We start from the raw sequence: 19,131 nt of genomic DNA, 5'->3' as shown, positions 1-19,131 counted from the left end.
GAAACCATCACATTTGAGCTACGATGGACATTTCTACAGAATTATTTACAATTGAATCTCTGTAATAAGTCAGATTTTTAGCAATGGAACTATCCGGTTGTCACGCAGAGCTCCAAAATTCCTGAGCAAAAAGAATTCCTTCATCAGATCGCTGAAGCAGCTACCGCGATTAGTCAAAAACACAGATTGCTCAAGGCGGGCAAGGACTCTACGACTCGGAAATTGAGCGGCGTTTTCAAACCAGTAGTGACTCCGTTACAAGAACTGACGAATGTTACAAAAGATGTGAAACTTGTCAAACAAGAAGTGGAAGAAATTAAAGAAGAAATAAAGAAGATGAAAAATTAAACGAAAAATGAAACAATCTCGGACATGAATGATTCATTTACTTTAGCAGGATGTGAAACAATCATAGAAACACCTGTTGACAAAACCGAGAATGAGTATTTTCAAAATTATGAAAAGTGTATCGGACAAAGTATAGGGTGTACGTAGCCTCTCAAACGATAGACTAATGATTCGTTGATAAGTTACGAGAGTGACCACATCTGTATTGATAATTCGCTTTGCATGTCCTTTGCTGGAACTTTCGTTGAAAAAATAAGCCAGATGGGCCTTATAGGATCGACATAAGTTGGGACAATTATAAAAAAAATTATCATAACAACGAACGCGCATAGAAAGTATTACTTATGTGATGGAGCTGTTTGAAGCGATAACAGTCAACAAGACAGAATGACAGTGAGATTGTTGGTAAAGCAGCGTGATCTTACCCTTCGATCGATAAAATGGTTGGTAAAGCAGCGCGATTTTGACCCTCAATCGATGAAATTGTCGGTGAGGCAGCGCAATTTTGACCTACGGACGGTACAGCAGGGATTGACACTCATACATACACTGGCACTAGCATAACCCACACGTATGCACGCTACAATAATCGGTTTAGAACCGGTCTTGTATTGCTACTGTGCCATCGTGTTATTCCTCACGAAATCCTAATTGCTTTCCACGAAATCATTTTCTCCAATACTTCATATTATCAGTATTTTAAAATGTAGATCAGTGTAATCACATATTATGCGCATTAACAAATGCTGATGAATTACTGTCGTCGGTAACGTTTGGTTACGTTGCGCCGATGCTTTCGTACCGACTAATGTATTCGTTCACAGTTCACGCGCTCAAGGAGGCATCAGATCTCATTCTTACAGCTACAGAGTGGCAATAGATACGACAAACATAAATCCACCATTCCTTTCGACAACGCATTGCAATTTTACATTTGAGTATTCTCTTCCAAATTCGCGAACAGTATTATGCATTTATATTTTTCTCGTATCGAATATCCGCCAGCTGACATTTCACATCTAATATAATGAAATGTTGCGGTGATTTTTTACAGATTTTTTCACAATAAACTCAATATTGGAGCAATCATCAGTTTCCGTTAGTCTATATGCGTCTAGAAAGCATAATTCATAGATAACTGATTGATTGATATGAGAAATAACTCAGGAATATAGTTCAGCTTTTTTGATTATGAATCTATTGATGATCCGTCGACGTTGTAATATTGGCAGGAATAATCATAATATCTTCCATTTCTTTGTACTCGAGGCTTGAATGATAAGCGCTTTCAGCGATCTGTGAGAGTTTTTCCGCCGTCGTTTTTCCCATTTGTTGAAGCATTTGAGAGAAACGGCCATTTGGATTTTTCAACAGAAAGTACGGGTGGCCAAATTCCTATGAAAAAAATAGGCGAAATGAGATTTTCACTATTCTAATCTCGTATAGTCGCAGCCGAAGATATGATTTAAATATTCACACACCTCAATGCGGCCTCTCTCCATGACCAAGACTCGGTCACTGTCCATAATCGTGTTCAGACGATGAGCTATCGTCAAAACCGTACAATCAGCAAATTTCCGTCTTATGGTCTTTTGGATCAGAGCATCAGTTCTGAAGAAGATAAATAAGTGTAAAGACTATGTCAAAATCGACGAATACTCACAAAAAGTGATTGATGTTTGAACGAGCAGTCCCAGTTGATGATGCCAAATATTTTGGCTATCGATAAAATCTGAATAGCTAGCGGATTGGCACGACGATAAAGTTGATACGGTTAACGCTAACCTTTGGTCAATGTTGGCGGTTGCTTCGTCAAGCACGAGTAGTCGATTATTTCTCAGAATAGCTCTGGCCAAACAGATAAGCTGCCGCTGTCCAACACTAAAATTGGCACCATTGGTGGCTACTCGAAAGTCAAGCGATGATGACAAGTTCTCAAGTTCGACTTCCCGCAGGCTGTCCCACAGGTCAGCGTCTGAATACTGGTTGAATGGGTCTAAATTGTAGCGAAGACTTGCTGAGAACAAGGTTGGTTCTTGGGGAATAATCGAGATTCGAGGACGTAGCTCTTGCAGCCCGATTGACTTTGTATCTATCCCGTCTAATAATATTTCGCCCTCGATTCCGTCTCCGTTCAATCGGAACAGCGCCGAGATGAGCGAAGATTTTCCAGCACCAGTTCTTCCCACTATGCCAACTTTCCAGCCAGGCTTTATTCTCAAATTCAGATCCTGTTGTAAGATGATAAAAACAGAATGACGTATCGAAGGGATGCTTGGACTAACAAGGAGAACACCCCAAGTATATCTCATCGATTTTTTTTTAGTTTTTGACATGATGCAGTACATCATAAAATGTTAGACACGTATTTTTCACATCGTGATTAGGTCGTATAAGGGGTAAGCCATATCCCTGAAACTCACCCCCAAAAAATAAGGTATGTACCACCGAGGATAAAACACTGCGCAGATTATCGTCTATTGATGGTAAATAGTGTCCAATTGATTTTATCGAGAAAATTCACGTCAGTATCAAGAAATCCTATGAAACCGTAAGTTTCTGTAAGCAAACTTTAGAGGTAATATTCACTCTGTCGACGGCCAGATTACCCCGTAGAGAAAATACGTATTCAATTTTTTTTTTTAGTACTACATACTATACAGGTTAAAGAAAATTGGTGACGTAGACCTCGGAACTTTTCTTATGAGTAAAAAAATATGGTATCTTATACTGATTAAACATATTATAAAATGGGCATTGAGAACGATCACTGATGGATGAAGAAATAGCACACCGATAAAATGAGAATATATAAGAGGAGGATCGATTCTACAGAAATCAGTTCTATAGGTCAAATGTTTAACAAAATATGCTCTACAGACTCGCTTCTACAGAATATGTTTTTACAGAATATTTTTCTACAGTACATTGTTTGCGAAATATTTTTGTACAGAAAGAAATTCGAGATTTTCATCAGAAATAATCCTGCAAGAATTATTGCTATATCTACAGGAGAATTGTTCTATAGAATATTTTTCGACAGAATATTTTTGTACAGAACATTTTTTTACAGAAATTTGTCAATGAACTGCATTAATGTATACACTCTCACCTTGAGTACTGAAGGTTTGTCCTCGGCATATTTCATGGAGACTTGATTAAAAACCAAACCACCATTAGATGGCCAAGTGGGCGGGGGAGGGTTGTCAGTTGTGAAGGGTCCTTCCTGAGGTAAATTTGTATATTGAAGAATTCTTTCTACTGAGATCATCTGGGCAACTGCCTCGGAGAATAACCTTGCTCCAAGTTGAATCGCACCAGTCAACAGTAGGCATTGTGAAATCGCCAAACCCACAGTTCCACTGAGAAGGCTACCTAAGAAACAGGAGATACCAGAATTATGTCTTAGTTTTCCGTTGCACCTAAACATTGCTGTATCGTTTAGCCCAAGACAGATAAATGCGAACCATTATTCAGCAGAATGAACGAGAAACAAACAGAAGTAGTGAAAAGGCACGAAATAAGATCGACGGTGCACGCAAATGCAACCAACGTGGCATAGGTCAGGTAAGAGGCACCAGTGTGATCGTCTTGGTGATGATCATATTCCATCCGCAGCATTTTCTCCACTCGCGTACCATGGCTCCGTATAGTCGTAAGACCATCCAAGGTATAGCTGACTTGCGAGAATACTGAACTCTTGGCTGCAATCACAAATCGCTGATTCAACGCTTCGATTCATGCCCGAAGTATTGCCTCGGTGGAAATAACATGGCACATGTGAAAATTTAATGGTTTGTTCATGGACAGTAACGATGCAAGTTTCGTGTACTTTCAACTCACTGATTCCTTCGAGTCGTTTAATGTCTCGAATAGTTTCGAGAGAGTAGATTATGACGAAACATAACAGTCCACTAGTGATTATTACAGGTATGACCATCAATGGCATTACACTGGTAACAATGCCGAATATTCCCAACACCATAGTAAAAATCTGAGATGCCATCATGAATGCTTGCGGCAGGAGTTCATCCATTGTACCCACATCCTTTGAGAATCGATTTAAGATCCTCCCTGTGCAAAAAACATTTTAGACAAGTCCATAACGATAGTAAAAGTAATGGGCGCTGCAAAATTTATACCACAACGACTGACAATGAGTCGATCAGCAGAATATTAAGAGCGAGTTCATCTTCCGAACCTTCCTTATAAAGTTTAACGTACCGATTGGGTTGGTGTTAAAAAATCTCATCGGAGCCCGCAAAAGGTTGGCGAACATGGAGTTGTGGATATTGCGACTGGCGTTCATGCATATTCTCATGAAAATCAAGCTGCTCAGTATATTTAGGAAAACGGTTGCTATGATTACCGCTGTGTAAACTTCGACTGCTACATTTTTACGCAGCAATCTGGCTTCATCGAACCATCGCGATTTGTCTGCGGAAAATATCCCTGCAGAAACATTTGTAGTCTGATCTCGTTTACTCGTCAAGTTTTCAGAAACGGACTCGTTTGATTCTGACACGAATACGACGACATTATGATTAATCCAGTAAGTCAGCCAATAATCGTTCGCAATTGGTACCGTCATTGCAATTACGAAAATTGCTATAAGCCAAGTGAGCCAACAGAAGTTACCACCTGCCTTGAAGTAGCTCGTGAATACTTGAAATGATGATTTTTTTCTTGTCATCTCCTCTTCACCGATATCTTCAGATCCTTTGGCATCCTCAGGAGCATCTTTTGAATCTTGAGTGCCGCTCCCAGTTATGAATGAAGCCTGCAAGCACATGTCATAGTTTATTATACCTGTGTGAATCACTACATGGTAAAATTTCAATCGTCAAACTATTATGTCAAACATTACATCGAATGTTTCAACATAGTTATTGGTATGTCTATTCAGCAAAGGTTCCATAGCCAATTACTCATCGTAGGTACCTCGTCTTCCATGTTTTCCTCGCTATTTTCGTCCGCCTTTTCGGCTTCATTAGAGTTTTTCTTCCTGAAAGAAGTAATTGCCTGCAGACCATTCTGGGTTACCTCATCATATGTGCCTTGACGTTTCACGGTTCCCTACAATTACACATTTCACTAGCAACATCAAAATTTGTCGACGTCACATGCAAACCCAGGAAAGTATGAACATCAGTTCGGTGTACCCTTCCGACGTCGTAACTCATGTATGTTGTAGAACATTGAAAACAAGAAGATGTGTATTTTGTTTATACTGGAATAGCGTTTTGATGGGGTGAAAATGATTTCCAAAAATGGGCACCCTATGGGGTGGTTTCTCAGTCTCGGATGAAGCACCTGATGTATTTGAATGAAGCCAACGCTGAAATGTTTCATTCATTAACAGAAACATTTCAACGCTGGTTTCATTTAAATACATCAAGCGCATCAAGAAATGACCCCGTTGGGTGCCCGTCTTTGAGGGTCATTTTCAACCCCTTAAATCGTTCTTCGCCGGTAAAGAAGATACGTGTCTTTTTATTTTCAATATTCTACCACATACACGAGTTGCAATGAATTTGAAGGGGGGCTCCAAAGTGGCGTACCTTTGAAGTCACAGAACGGTTCTACTCACCCGATCAAGAACAATAATGTAGTCACTTTGCCGCAGGTATTGCAGCTGATGAGTAACAACGATCCGTGTTTTACCATTTAGGAAACCTTTGATGCATTCTTCAAACAATTGACGGCCGACATGAGTATCAACAGCGCTCAAAGGATCGTCAAGCAAGTAAATATCGGCGTCTTTGTAAATGGCTCTGGCCAGATTGACCCGAGCTCTCTGGCCTCCCGACAAAGAAACGCCTCTGTCCCCAACGAAGCTCAAATCGCCTTGAGGTAACTGCTCAAAGTCTTTAACGAGTGCGCAAACGCTCGTCACCTGAAGAATATGTAATTAGTTGCCAAAGTTGTGGAAGCAATCGACTGATAATTCAACCAACGTACGTCTTCATATCGCTTTCTGTCGAAGGCCTGGCCAAAGAGAATGTTGTCGCGTATGGTACCAGAGAAGAGCCAGGGATCTTGACTAGTGTAAGAGATGCAAATGTCTCGACTGCTGATTCTGTTTTTGTCATTGTTTTCGTTAGTGTAAAAAGACAATCTTCCAGCTCCGACTGACAACTCCCCTAGTAGGAGATGCAGCAACGACGATTTCCCTGATCCAACGGACCCCACAACCATGGAGAGCGATTGACTCTTTACCTTCATCGAAACTTCGCATAAAGTTGGTGGCAGCTGACCACTGATCCAATTTCCAGCGACGTTGACCAATTCAACCCCAATTCCGTTTTTGAACTTTTCATCTGTTGTACCGATCACATTCCTTCTTAGTCCATTCATCGACAATGCAGACTTCTCGTTGGATTGTTCTTTGTCCTCCAGTAAAGACTCCTAAAGCAATGATTCGTAATGTTTCGGAAGCACAATTGTTCAGGAAATATTTGGGCACTTTAGTACGCAATAATTAGAATGATCGAAAAATTCTGCATCAGATACATTTTTCGTAACGAGTTTTTGGTAAGCCGTAGCAAAGTGAAACACAATAAATCTCCAAAATTCCTATTTTTGTGATTTTTACTCCTCGCTTGATTCAACTCGTCAACTACAAATCAAATCAGATTATAATTTCATTGATATTTTGAAAGCCAAGTAATAACATGTTCCTTGATCAAACAAGGTAGACACAGCATTATAAGCAGCAGCACTTACCAGTTCTTCTGTTATTCTGGGCTCTAGCGATGCATTTGTTGCATGTTCTTTACGTTCCTGGATTGCACTAAGTGATTCAGCTTCAAAATTCTTTGGCTCCTCTACTTCGGCCAACAGTAAGAAGTTCTAAGAAATACACAAGTTGCCGGTACATGATCAACAATGAAAATGGGAACGCAGAGTGTTTAACCAACCGTTATTCTCTCCAAAGAGACAGAGGCCTCCCCAGCCTGATAGATTGCTTGCGAAAAGTCGTAAGTACACGATATTCGCAACATGTTTAATAATACGGCTACCGTAAATGCCACTTCTGCATTCAAAGAATTGTCCATCAGCGCGAAAACAGTCATTGTTATATAAACAGCGAGTCGTCCAGAAAATATCGGCATACTGAGTGATATTCCTTTTATATATGACGAGTAGGTAATTATTTTTATCTCCAATGCTCGAATTTTCGACACTATCATCTCAAACGAATTTTCCCACGAGTGCATTTTCACCACCTGTGGAAACAGTCTTTATCGTGTATCATCAATGATTAAGAGGATGTAATGTGTCATCATGATTCTAGCATAACCGGTTTGCTGTATCTCGCATTTGCTGACGATATTGAATTGACAGTACCTGTATTCCAGATATCATCTCACTCATCAGCTGAACCCTTTCATCCGTTTTTACTGCAATCTGGGTTCTCAACTTGGTGGTAACTCGAGATAAAGTTCCTTGGATGGGTACAGCCTGAATTATAATAACCGCCAATCCCGCAAAGGTGGCCAAGCCCACAGCTCTCCACATGATGTACCCAAACAAAGTCAACTGTAATCAAACCCACAGGGTTCACAGATCGGTTACAGAATACGGCTTTAACTGAAAGTGCACATTCGACAGTTTAGAGAGTCCCAGTTTGTTACAAAATGCTACACATAATTCTAGGTGTAAAGTTGGCGTTATCATTATTTTCACCCATTACCTGTAATGGAACGATCCATATAAAGTGGAGGTATACAAAGAGATTGTCGAATCGAGCCACATCATTGCTAATCAAATTAGCGACCTTCCCTGCAGCGAGATTGTTTACCGCAGCCAAGTCGAGGCGTAGGACCTGAAACCCATGATGGCAATGACGGAGTGTGAGTGCTACAGAAGCCACAACGACTCTAGAATTAGTACGACAAATGCGTTCCCGATTGACAGCATTTTATTACCATGGAGTTATTAACTCTTTGCGAAGAGTTTTGATGTCGAGTATCACGAATGGACATTCATCAGTATGAGATGGCTAATTCACTAATTAAAAATTGTAAACAGTATCTGACAAAGATCCACAGTCGTTTAATCACGGAATCTCGTCACCATCACTCACCTTTCTGTAAATAATCGAACAGCAAGCAATCCTCATGCACATTCCGGTCTCTCTGGCACGGAGAACTGCGTGGTTGTCCATGAATATCATGCTGATAGTGACGAAGGACAGGGTAGCAGCGCTTAAAAGAGCCTGGTTTTGTGACATCTCAGTTTCACCGTGACGGAAGTAGCTGATCACCCACTTTTGGCATAACGGCTGCATGGGTCGCAATATCAGCTGTGCGATGACGCATAGCGTCCATTGGAGCACGGCTTGAAACCAGAATACTCTGATTAGTGGCCAAATCAGACTTGGGCGTCTCTTTAACATCTTTTTTTCACCCCCTTTCGCCTTTGACTCAATGCTCAGCTTCGCCAACTCCTTCTTCCATTCTCTAGATCAAACACAATCACGGTGAAAACGTTTGAATCATGTTAATGAACATTAGTCATCTGGGTTACTGAATATCGGGAAAAATTTTGTTCCTCTTACTTTTCTAGACGATCCCCGAGACCTTCGGATTCGTTTGATTCTAAGGGATTGTACAGATCTTCAGTCTGTAATTTACGTTTCATTCCTATCAAAAAAATCGGTAACGTCCATCTGAAATCCAAAACAATTCTGTATGTGACAGCAGTTGAATAATACAGAAATCGGCTAGTAGTAAATTGAAATCAAGACCTATGAAATAATGCTAAAGTTCTCTTGCAGTAGTCGGAATATCTCGCCAAAAGACGTCAACAAGACATCCTCGTGCAGAATTACATTGATCGCTGTAATGTACAAAAAAAAAAAAAAACTGGTTGGGGTCGAAATTTTGATGGCCTAAATCCCCGAAATTATAAATTTCCTGCAGTTAAGTCACATAATCACGAAACTCCGAACATTTGAAAGCCGAACTTTCGAATTCCCGAATGAAAAAGTCCCGAAACTGCACTCTTCCGACGCGCGACGGCTCGAAGTTTCTAGTTAGAAGGAACTACGGATTGTCGGGGGTTTGCTGTTCTGTGCAATGCTTGTATGTTCGGAACTTTAATTCCTCGGTGCTTTTTTGTTTTGAAATGTTGTATTACGGAACTTCAACTTTCTAAATTTTATAGATTCAGAAATCTATAATTTCAAGGGATTGAATCGTCGGAGATTTATGTTTTCGGAATTTCAATTACACGGCAAAAAATCATCGAGCAATTTTACCAGTAACAATATTACGAATTATGCAAATTCTACAATGCATGACTTTTGTATTTCATAGTAACATCATAAGCTTTAAAAAAAAACAATTAACAGAACCATATTCATCTAAAGAAAATAAGTCGGTTTTTTTTTATTCTCGATCAGTATGTGAGATAGGTTTTTACTTGTTCTATTTTTATATCATCTCTAGAATGGATTTGGTAACTTTTATACCGTGGAGCGTCATTACAGTCTCGCTGTTGGGGCTTCAGTTGTGACAGAACTAAGGTAAGTGTACCAGTTATTTACACGCTTAGATCCAATTATTGACCCTTTTATTTTCCAAAATTCTTAATTTATGGCACAAGTTATGAATTTCTTGATGATTAAAACCAATTGCGAATGAGTTAGACACTACAAGTTTGGTTTTTGGTAATTTTAGAACTAAATATTAAACAAATACAACCAAAAAAGGTGAATAATTGGGACAAGGTCAATGACTGATACACTTACCGTATCATAGACATCCCTACTCTTCAACCTTGTGAAACTAGTGCAGCCCCTAGGTAGCCCCCACCACGGCAATGATATCCACGCTAGCAGTTTCAAATGCGTTGGTGAGCAAAGCTCTGTGAAACGTATGGAGGGGAAATATAGGAGAACAGAATTCTAACGGCAAGGCTTACCTACATTGACGCTCCACTGTACATTCCTCAGTTGCCGTATGTTCCGATAGATCAAAGTGTGCTTAATATTTCTAACGAAAATCTATAAAACTAGTTGAATATATTATTTGAACCATATGTGAGTCCAATGTAGGCAGCAAATGGATAATGTATAGTTGGGTATATATTTTTTCACGCGTGGCTTACCCAAAACATAGCCGGCTCAAGAAGTTTGCAGATTCCTGGGGATTTTTCGCCCTGTTTTTCGTCTTAGCGACCATATTTTTACCGTCTATTTGTTGGTCTCGTTGCTTTCAGACGGTTTGGAACGTGTCTTTATCTCTGTTTTCTGCCAAATAGAACGAAGAAACTATGACATTCAATCCAACGGCGCGTAAAGAATAAAATACAGAATAAGTTTTTTCTTCAATTCGACCACTAAAGTTTAAGAAAAAAAAAAGATTCTTGCGTTACGTTTTCACTCTTCTAAGAAAAGTAGATATTCTTTGCTGGTTGACAGCTAAATAAGGTGGAAATAACGTAGCGATCTTCTCACAAAACTTGGCTATTGATACTTGATCTGAATAGTATTAATTCAGTCACTTTTCAAATACTTTTACAAAATGAGTACTATCGACGTTTTACAGATACTAACAATTCCAAGTAAAATTTTTTCACTCACCGGTGTTACCGTTTCATCTCACTAACGATGAATACCTGTTAGCCGTTCCGACGCGATCGTCGCAAACTTTTTCTTACCACCGCGGCGATAAGACGCCGACGACAATTCTGGTGCATCCGCGCTGATAGCAAATTTCCCATCTTCTTCATCACATTGCTTGACAATAATTATTCGTGTATTCACCACGAAATGGATTAAACTGAAAAAAGTGGGGCAGTTATTTTATAACACACGTCATTGCTCGATATGTTTTATGAATATTTCAATGCCACAATTGATATAGTTAAACATAATGCTTTAGTCAATAGTTGACCCAGCAGACGATCACGTGTTTATAATGGAGTGACATAATCGAGATTGAACAACGTTTATATATTCAGTATATTTTTTCAACAGTTGGTATGCTTTAAATGAACATAATAACAGGTAAACGATATATTTGAATAAGAAACAGTGTATCCCGGGAAAATATGATTAGATCTGATTATACGCTCACAAAACGTAATTAGATCTAATGAAATCGAGGTTTCGTTCTTATTATATTACATAATTCATAGACCCATTCGGATCTCATTGGCTTCAAATATATTGTAACGATTACTGATGCCAATGCGATTCAGCCTGTCTGATTATTAATTTTTTCATTATCAATTAATCTCCTGCTGACAGGTATGGTATACAATGTCGTCTGCTGCTTTGATGGGCCCAAGGCTTTATTGATAAGCGCTATCAGCAGCTTATAAAAGTATTTTCGAGGTCGTCATTCCAGTTTGCTGAAGCATTTGCGTAAAAAAGCCATTGGGATCTTTTAACAGTAGATGCGGAGGACCAAATTCCTGTATGAAAAACATCAAGCTCGCTTACTCTGGTTATACAGGTGCTTGGTATTCTTGAACTTCGTGACTAGGTTGAAAGAATTACGTACCACAATGCAGCCTCCATCTATGACCAAGACTCGGTCACTGTCCATTATTGTTTTAATTTGATGCGCTATCGTCAGTACCGTGCTGTCAGAAAACCTCCGTCTTATAGTGGTTTGGATCAAAGCGTCAGTGCTAGAAAAGAATAAAGACGTATTGACGGTACTAACTTTCATGAATACTAATCTAAATTTACAGAGGACTGATTAGATGACCAACAAAATTAAAAAATTCAATTTAATTCGTTCGGCGATCAGTGAAAGGGTTCGGGCCTATAATCTGCAGCTTCGAACAGCTTGACGTCATCTTCACTAACATTCGGTCGATGTTGGCAGTAGCTTCATCAAGCACGATGAGCCGATTGTTTCTGAGGATTGCTCTGGCCAAGCAGATCAGTTGTCGCTGCCCGATACTAAAGTTGGCTCCACCCTCAGCAACTTGGAAGTCGAGGGATGATACCAAGTTACCAAGTTCTACTTCTCGTAGGCTGTCCCACAATTCTGAGTCTGAGTACCGATTAAAAGGGTCCAAGTTATAACGGAGACTTGCTGAGAACAAGACTGGCTCTTGGGGAATGACGGAGATTCGAGAACGCAGATCGTGCAGCCCTATTGACATAGTGTCTATGTCGTCCAAAAGAATTTCACCCTCTAGTCCGTCTCCAGTTAACCGAAACAGCGCCGAAATGAGCGAGGATTTTCCTGCACCAGTCCTTCCCACTATGCCAACCTTCCAGCCAGGCTTTATATTGAAATTTAGATTCTGTGGTGAAACAATGTAAAATCAGAACCACCATTCAAGGAAACAATAGGTTGTTTACATTGTGATAAAAATATAGAGTTGTCCAATTCAAAGTCTTATTTCAATTGGTCTCGATGGTTCATCAAAAAATTCCAATTCTACACAAAAGGTATTCCTGGAGCTTATTTCGATGGCTATTGGCAGACAATATTCCCGCCTATGATCAGAACATTGCATGGAAAACATTCAATGAATAATTGGAAACCAGGGCACAATAAGTATGATGAACCATCAAAGTAGCGTTGCAAAGAGATGAATGTTTGTATCTGCAGTTCATCTGTTCAAGTATACCTTCAGTACCGGTGGTTCATCATCAGCATATTTCATGGAGACACCTTTGAAAACCAAACCACCCTTACAGGGCCAATCAGCTGGAGGTGGTTTGTCAGTGACAACGACTTTTTCCCTGGGCAAATTTGTATATTGAAGAACTCTCTCCACTGATATCATTTGCGCAACTACCATAGCAAATAGTCTGATACCATATTGAACCAGACCAGTTAAGGTCAAGCATTGTGAAATTGCGAGACCCACAGATCCGCCCAGAAAGTTTCCTAGGCATATTAAGAATCTGCATTATATCCAATGATTTGTTTCTGATAACTTTATGGTACGAAGTCGGGTGATACAAACCATCATTCAAAAAGATCAACGAAAAGCAAACGAAGGCAGTAAAAAAGCAAGAAATAAGGTCGAGAGTAAACCCGAAGGCAGTCGCAGTGGCAATCGTCAGGTACCAGGCACCGGTGTTCACGTCTTGGTGACGGTCGAATTCCTTCACCATCATTTCTTCGACCGCTGTACCTCTGCTTCGAATCGTGGTTAATCCATCCAAAGTAGAGCTGATTTGCGAAAAGACTGGACTTTTGGCTGTGATTATTATTTATTGGTTTATGAAACGTTTGGGCGGAATTCCAAATACATTCGATAAGTGACTGAACGCTTCCTGAACCAGTTTTAATGCTTACTCATTCCTTCCAGTCGCCTGATGTCCCGGGTAACTCTGAGAAAGTAGATCGTTACAAAATACATGAGTCCACACATGATCACTGCAGGAATAATCGCCAATGGTATGATAATGGCGACAATTACGAAGATCCCCAGTATCACGGTAAAAATCTGTAGTGCTTCCAAAATCGCCTTAGGCAATAATTCATCCATAGCACCAACGTCCTTCGAGAATCGGTTTAACACTCTCCCTATACAGAAATTAGATGAAAGTGATTAGTCCATTACTGATCACATTGTGCCGATTCAGTGTAAAATTTAATTCAGTCATGTGACGAGGGAGGAAAATAGACAAATGAAAAAGAGCTACTAGGGTTCACCAACTTACCAGCTGGGTTGGTGTTGAAGAATCTCATAGAAGCCAACAAAAGATTGTAAAACATCGACTTGTGTATATTGCGACTGGCGTTCATGCATATTTTCATGAAGTGCAGACTGCGGAGGAAAAGAATGAGAACATTGGCCAGAATCAACGCTGTATAAACTTCAATCGCTACGTTTGTACGCAGCAGTCCGAATTCATCAAACCACGCCGATTCAGATGTGACCGACATGTTAGCAGAATTGTTCAAAGCTTGATCTTGATCACCAACAATGAAATTGACTGATTGCGGCTCCACAGCTTTGACAGTATTGTGATTTGTCCAGTAGGTCAGCCAATAATCACTCGCATTAGTTGCTACTTGTCCAATTATAAAAGTTACACCGAGCAAGATCAGCGAGCAGATATGACCGCCTGACAAAAAGTAACTCTTGAATATTTGCGATAGTGGTTTTCCCGCCGTGAACTTTTCATTCTCTGATACTTTGGGCTTCTCAGCACTTTTACATGATGCCTGAAAGCATAATTCATAATATATACTTTGGGATTCAACCATTAAATAATAATAATTGCCATTAGTCTAAGATCATTTTCAGAGTGCCAAGAAGGTTTTTGGTTTTCTTCTTGAAATTTCACAAGACCTTTACCAAATTACAACAAAGATTGAACCCAGTGGTATATTTTAAGATTGTTTGTCGAAACTATTGTGAGTACCTTGCCTTGGACGTTCTCTTCGGGAAATTTGTTTGCTTCAAAATACCGACCAGCCTCGACTATCTTATCGTATTTTCCTTGACTCTTAATAGTACCCTAAAAAGGAAAAACGCTTTAGCAATGTTGATATCTTGCGACGTCCTAAGTGAGTTCTCATTGCAAAGTCCCTGCTCACACGATTGATGATGATTATGTCATCGGCTTGCTGCAAAAATTGTAGCTGATGAGTAGCGAGGATACGGGTTTTGCCCTTTAAAAAACCCTTGATACATTCTTCGAACAGATGACGAGCGACTGGAGCATCGACAGCGCTCAGAGGATCGTCGAGCAAGTAAAGATCGGCATGTTTATAAATGGCTCTGGCGAGATTGACACGAGCTCGCTGACCTCCAGACAGAATGGCTCCTCTTTCTCCGACGAAGCTCAAGTCACCATGAGGCAGCTGTTGGAAATCTTTATCGAGCACGCAAGCTGCTATCACCTGAAGCCAATATACAAAAGTTACAGAGTTGTGGAAACACTTGCCTTGAAATCCAATTGACGTACTTCTTGGTAACGATTTTCGTCGTACGGTTGGCCAAAGAGAATATTATCGCGAATTGAGCCGGAGAAAAGCCAAGGTTCTTGGCTGGTGTATGACATGCAAATATCCCGACTATTGATCCTAATTTTCTCATTGTCTTGACCAGTGAAAAATGATAGTTTACCAGCTCCGACCGACAACTCGCCTAACAGTAGTTGCAGCAATGACGACTTTCCTGAACCAACAGGTCCCACAACCACAGAGAGAGATTGGCTCTGTATTTCCATTGAAACGTCGCTCAAGGTTGGTGGCAACTGTCCACGTATCCAATTCCCGTTGACATTAAGTAGTTCAATCTCAATTCCATGTTCAAATCGTTTGCGTGACACTGTGCTCTTCAATTCTTTATCTTCTTTCTGCGAAGTTGATTCGTCTATTTTTTCCACACCTTCGTCTCTCTGCAGTAGCGGAGACTCCTGGAAAAATAAGTAGTGTTGGTTTCAATTTCTTCCTCATTCTCGAGTATTTCACTTACCGTTTGATGTTCATTATTCTGAAGCACCGATTCGTTGGCTTTAGATTCAGAATTTTTTGAGATTCCCACTTCATCCATCAATAAAAAGTCCTAGAAGAGAGACGGGTAGTGTACAGTGGACAGGATTGATACTGAAGGTAGAAATGGAGACTGCCAAACTAACAGTTATCCTTTTCAAAGACACAGCGGCCTCACTGGCCTGAATGATAGCTGCCGGAACCGCGATACCACACGTCATTTGAAGCACGTTGAAAAAAGTGATCATGGGAAACACTATTTCTGGCGTCAGAGAATTTCCCATTAGCACAAAGGTAACCATTGTTACCCAAACAGTGATTCGTCCGGAGAAATTCATCAAGCCGAGCAGTATTCCTCTCAGGTACAGCCAGTACGCTATCAGCTTCAACTCCAGACCTCGAATCTTCCATAATATAGTCTCGAAGGGTTTTTCCCAAGTGTACATCTTCACCACCTGTTGAAAGATATGACAAAATTACGATTTCGCAATCGATAATATTCCTCTCCCCGATTTTTCGATATCGCTTGATTCTCCGTGATGTTCAATTTAAGCCTGTACCTGGATTCCGGCTATTATCTCACGAATCAGCTGCACCCTCTCGTCTGTTTTCACTGCTATCTTTGATCTCAACTTTCCTCCAACGTGGGACAAGTAACCCTGAATTGGTAAAGTCTGGACCAGCATAGCAGCCATACCGACCAAAGTTGCGACACCCAAAGATTGCCACATCACGTATCCTATCAATGACATCTGCAATCAATGGCACCAAGATTATTCACCCTGAATGAGACTAGTCGACGCTACTATAAGCCCAAAATTTCTGTCTAAAATTATCGTTGATATCACGATTATCATGCATTACTTGCAACGGCATGATCCAAACGAAGTGAAGGTATATTAGAAGCATATCGAATCGAGCCACATCATTGCTGATCAAATTGGCGACTTTGCCGGTAGCTGCATTTTTCACGGCAGTCAAGTTCAGACGTAAGAGCTGAAACATATATTAGTAATGATCGGATTCTGTAGACCGTAATTCGTTGGATGGTGTTATCCTCAAAGTAGGTATTGCAGTTTCTTCCTAATTCAATCATTCCGAGTTGTTACCGAAGATCTGTGACTGGAGAATCGTTCTTGGTTTTCAAATACTTCTATGAGTAAAAGTGTTCTAACTATATATTAACCTTTCTGTATATCAACGAACAGCATGCGATCCTGATGCACATCCCGATTTCTTGGGTGCGAAGTCTGTTGTGGTGTTCGATGAGTATCAGAGCAAGAGTGACGAGAATTAGAGCGCCAGCGTTTAGGAGACCCTGATTTTGCGATATCGAGTTTTCGCCCGGATTGAAGTAACCGATCACCCATCCTTGGCATATTGGCTGCATTATTTTCAGCCCGAGCAACAATACCAGAAAAAGCATTCCTTGCAGCATAAAAGGAACCCAGAACATCCGGATCAAGGCCCACTTCAGACTTGGCTGGCATTTTGAGCCTTTGTTCGTACTATTTTTAAACGTCGCTAATTCCTTCTTCCATTCTCTGGATCAATAAAAGTTTCGTTGGCAAACGAGGAGATTGATATCGTGTATTTTTCTCACCTTTCGAGACGATTGCCGAGATTCCCGGATTTGTTTGATTTTAGGGGATCGTACAAATCTTTTAATTGCAGAGAACGCTTACGTCCTTGCATAAAAATCGGCAAAGTCCATCTGCGGCCAAGACATTTTTTTTCAGCGTATAATTTGAGGATGGAAATCAACTGTGCTCATGCAAATATTCATTAGTCTAACAAGCAACTAATTCTATTCACAAGAAAAAAGCATAATTCGACTAAATACTGAGTTAAGTCAGTTGAATATACATTTTTACGCAAAATTGATCGGATGATTCGAACGAAAATGTCCACACATTGGGCATTCGACGTTAATTTGACTAGAGTCTGATCTTCACCCTCTTGGATTTGGTTTACGATTTTTTATATTGTTGTTCCACCTCTAACGACTATTCCAGTTTTTTTTTCAGACCCTCCCCCTCCACCGTTGCTGCCGCCTTCGTCAGCGCCCACAGAACTTCTTAAATTGTGATATTTTGATAGTGATTGCAATATTTTTGAAAGTCATGGAAAAAATCACACATTTCTGTGCCTGAAACCAAAAATATTCCAACCATAATTGAAATGGGTAGGCAATATCCAATTTTTTTATGAAAGTTTTAATTTTTTTTCTAATTTTCAGGGTTTAACATACCTTCTCTAATACAGCAAAAAATTATATATATACTTGTTGGAACAACAATATGCAAAATCGTGGACCAAATCCAGTTGGGTGAAGGTCCTTAGTCGAATTGACGTGGAATGCCCCATATGCACAAGAAATCGAAGTAATCTTTATGTCCATCACCAAAATGATAACTTTCTTCTAGTAATACGATTTTTACTGAAATGGTTGCATAAAAATCAGAAGACGGCAAGAAAAATAATTAACTTTCAATGATTCTTCTCCGTGTATGTATAATAATGTTCTATTCAGTTATTATCATTGTTAAGTTAACAAAAAGAAAATTTATTTAGAACAAAGACAACGTATAGTTATCTTTGATCAAGTGTTAAATTTGTGATAGCCAGCTGAGTGAAATTTGATAACCGCTGCGAAAAATAGAATTAACTATTTGCAAATTCTATTTGTATACTTGCGCAATGAAACGTTGAAAATAATTCAAATCAAAACATTCATAATGAAACGGAATGAATAATCGCGAAAAAAACGATACGACAAAAAATAGCTTATAATAACAAATAGTAATAAATAATTTTGTCTTACCCAAAACACAACCAGCTGAGGAAATTTGCAGTTTCCTTGGGATTTCTTCTCCTGTGTTCCTCTATTTCGTTTAGCATATTTCAAACGTTCGTTTAATCAGTCGCGTAATTCCTGGACAGACCTGAAGCCTGCAGCAGGGTGAGAGAAAGAAATGAAAAATTTGTCTAATTATATCATGGTTTGGAATTTCCCCGGAATTTTCTCTGAAAAAATTCGATATCGACGAAAGTTCGTGGAGAATTTCGCTAGTTCCGTTCTCTTTTTATCTACCGCACTAACTAACAATGGCCGATGTTCGTCAGACCAGACGAATTCAACTGCATAATATTCTGATATTCGAAACGCCTACAGCGCAATGACGTGGTCACAATGGAAACGGAGATAATGTATCACCCCTTTCCCTTCTTCACTTCTTTGCAGACTGTGCATTAATCTTAGAAGAAAGATATGAAAAGCATTGTTCCAGGTCGTATCGAATCAGAATTCATCATTATTCATAGGGACTTAATTTTGCTTGTGAATGTTCAA

The 19,131-nt window shown here is 39.8% G+C and overlaps 2 protein-coding genes across 9 annotated transcripts; both read right to left on the bottom strand.

Annotated features, from left to right (window-relative positions):
* Positions 1-1,301: 1,301 nt before the first annotated feature.
* On the bottom strand, positions 1,302-11,084 carry LOC124306140 (ATP-binding cassette sub-family C member 4-like). 8 transcript variants are annotated; one of them, XM_046766373.1, is made up of 19 exons: positions 10,465-10,584; positions 10,279-10,368; positions 10,106-10,221; positions 8,912-9,022; positions 8,438-8,813; positions 8,045-8,176; positions 7,699-7,890; positions 7,269-7,577; positions 7,075-7,200; positions 6,310-6,756; positions 5,939-6,244; positions 5,290-5,424; positions 4,573-5,128; positions 4,192-4,422; positions 3,816-4,052; positions 3,461-3,723; positions 2,134-2,579; positions 1,830-1,959; positions 1,302-1,743 (listed from the first exon to the last, which is right to left on the bottom strand). In XM_046766373.1, exons 3-19 carry the CDS (start codon positions 10,117-10,119, stop codon positions 1,546-1,548), a joined length of 4,209 nt encoding a protein of 1,402 aa, XP_046622329.1. In that variant the 5' UTR covers positions 10,120-10,221; positions 10,279-10,368; positions 10,465-10,584; the 3' UTR covers positions 1,302-1,545. The 8 variants fall into 8 exon arrangements, with proteins under 8 accessions (XP_046622329.1, XP_046622326.1, XP_046622327.1 ...); XM_046766370.1 differs by having other exon boundaries at positions 10,106-10,192; XM_046766371.1 differs by having other exon boundaries at positions 10,106-10,192; positions 10,279-10,360; positions 10,465-10,559.
* On the bottom strand, positions 10,940-19,109 carry LOC124306146 (ATP-binding cassette sub-family C member 4-like). The gene is made up of 17 exons (XM_046766386.1): positions 18,604-19,109; positions 17,383-17,493; positions 16,966-17,323; positions 16,644-16,775; positions 16,340-16,531; positions 15,926-16,234; positions 15,763-15,852; positions 15,251-15,703; positions 14,880-15,185; positions 14,705-14,800; positions 13,997-14,504; positions 13,629-13,859; positions 13,294-13,530; positions 12,952-13,214; positions 12,176-12,621; positions 11,865-11,994; positions 10,940-11,775 (listed from the first exon to the last, which is right to left on the bottom strand). The coding sequence occupies exons 1-17, from the start codon at positions 18,678-18,680 to the stop codon at positions 11,677-11,679; spliced, it is 4,038 nt and encodes a 1,345-aa protein (XP_046622342.1). The 5' UTR covers positions 18,681-19,109; the 3' UTR covers positions 10,940-11,676.
* Between the last annotated feature and the right edge of the window lie 22 nt (positions 19,110-19,131).

The sequence above is a fragment of the Neodiprion virginianus genome, chromosome 5 (assembly GCF_021901495.1).
Source record: "Neodiprion virginianus isolate iyNeoVirg1 chromosome 5, iyNeoVirg1.1, whole genome shotgun sequence".
NCBI lineage: Eukaryota > Metazoa > Arthropoda > Insecta > Hymenoptera > Diprionidae > Neodiprion > Neodiprion virginianus.
Note: the sequence above shows the minus strand (reverse complement) of the source record. Positions and strands in the feature narration are given on the sequence as shown.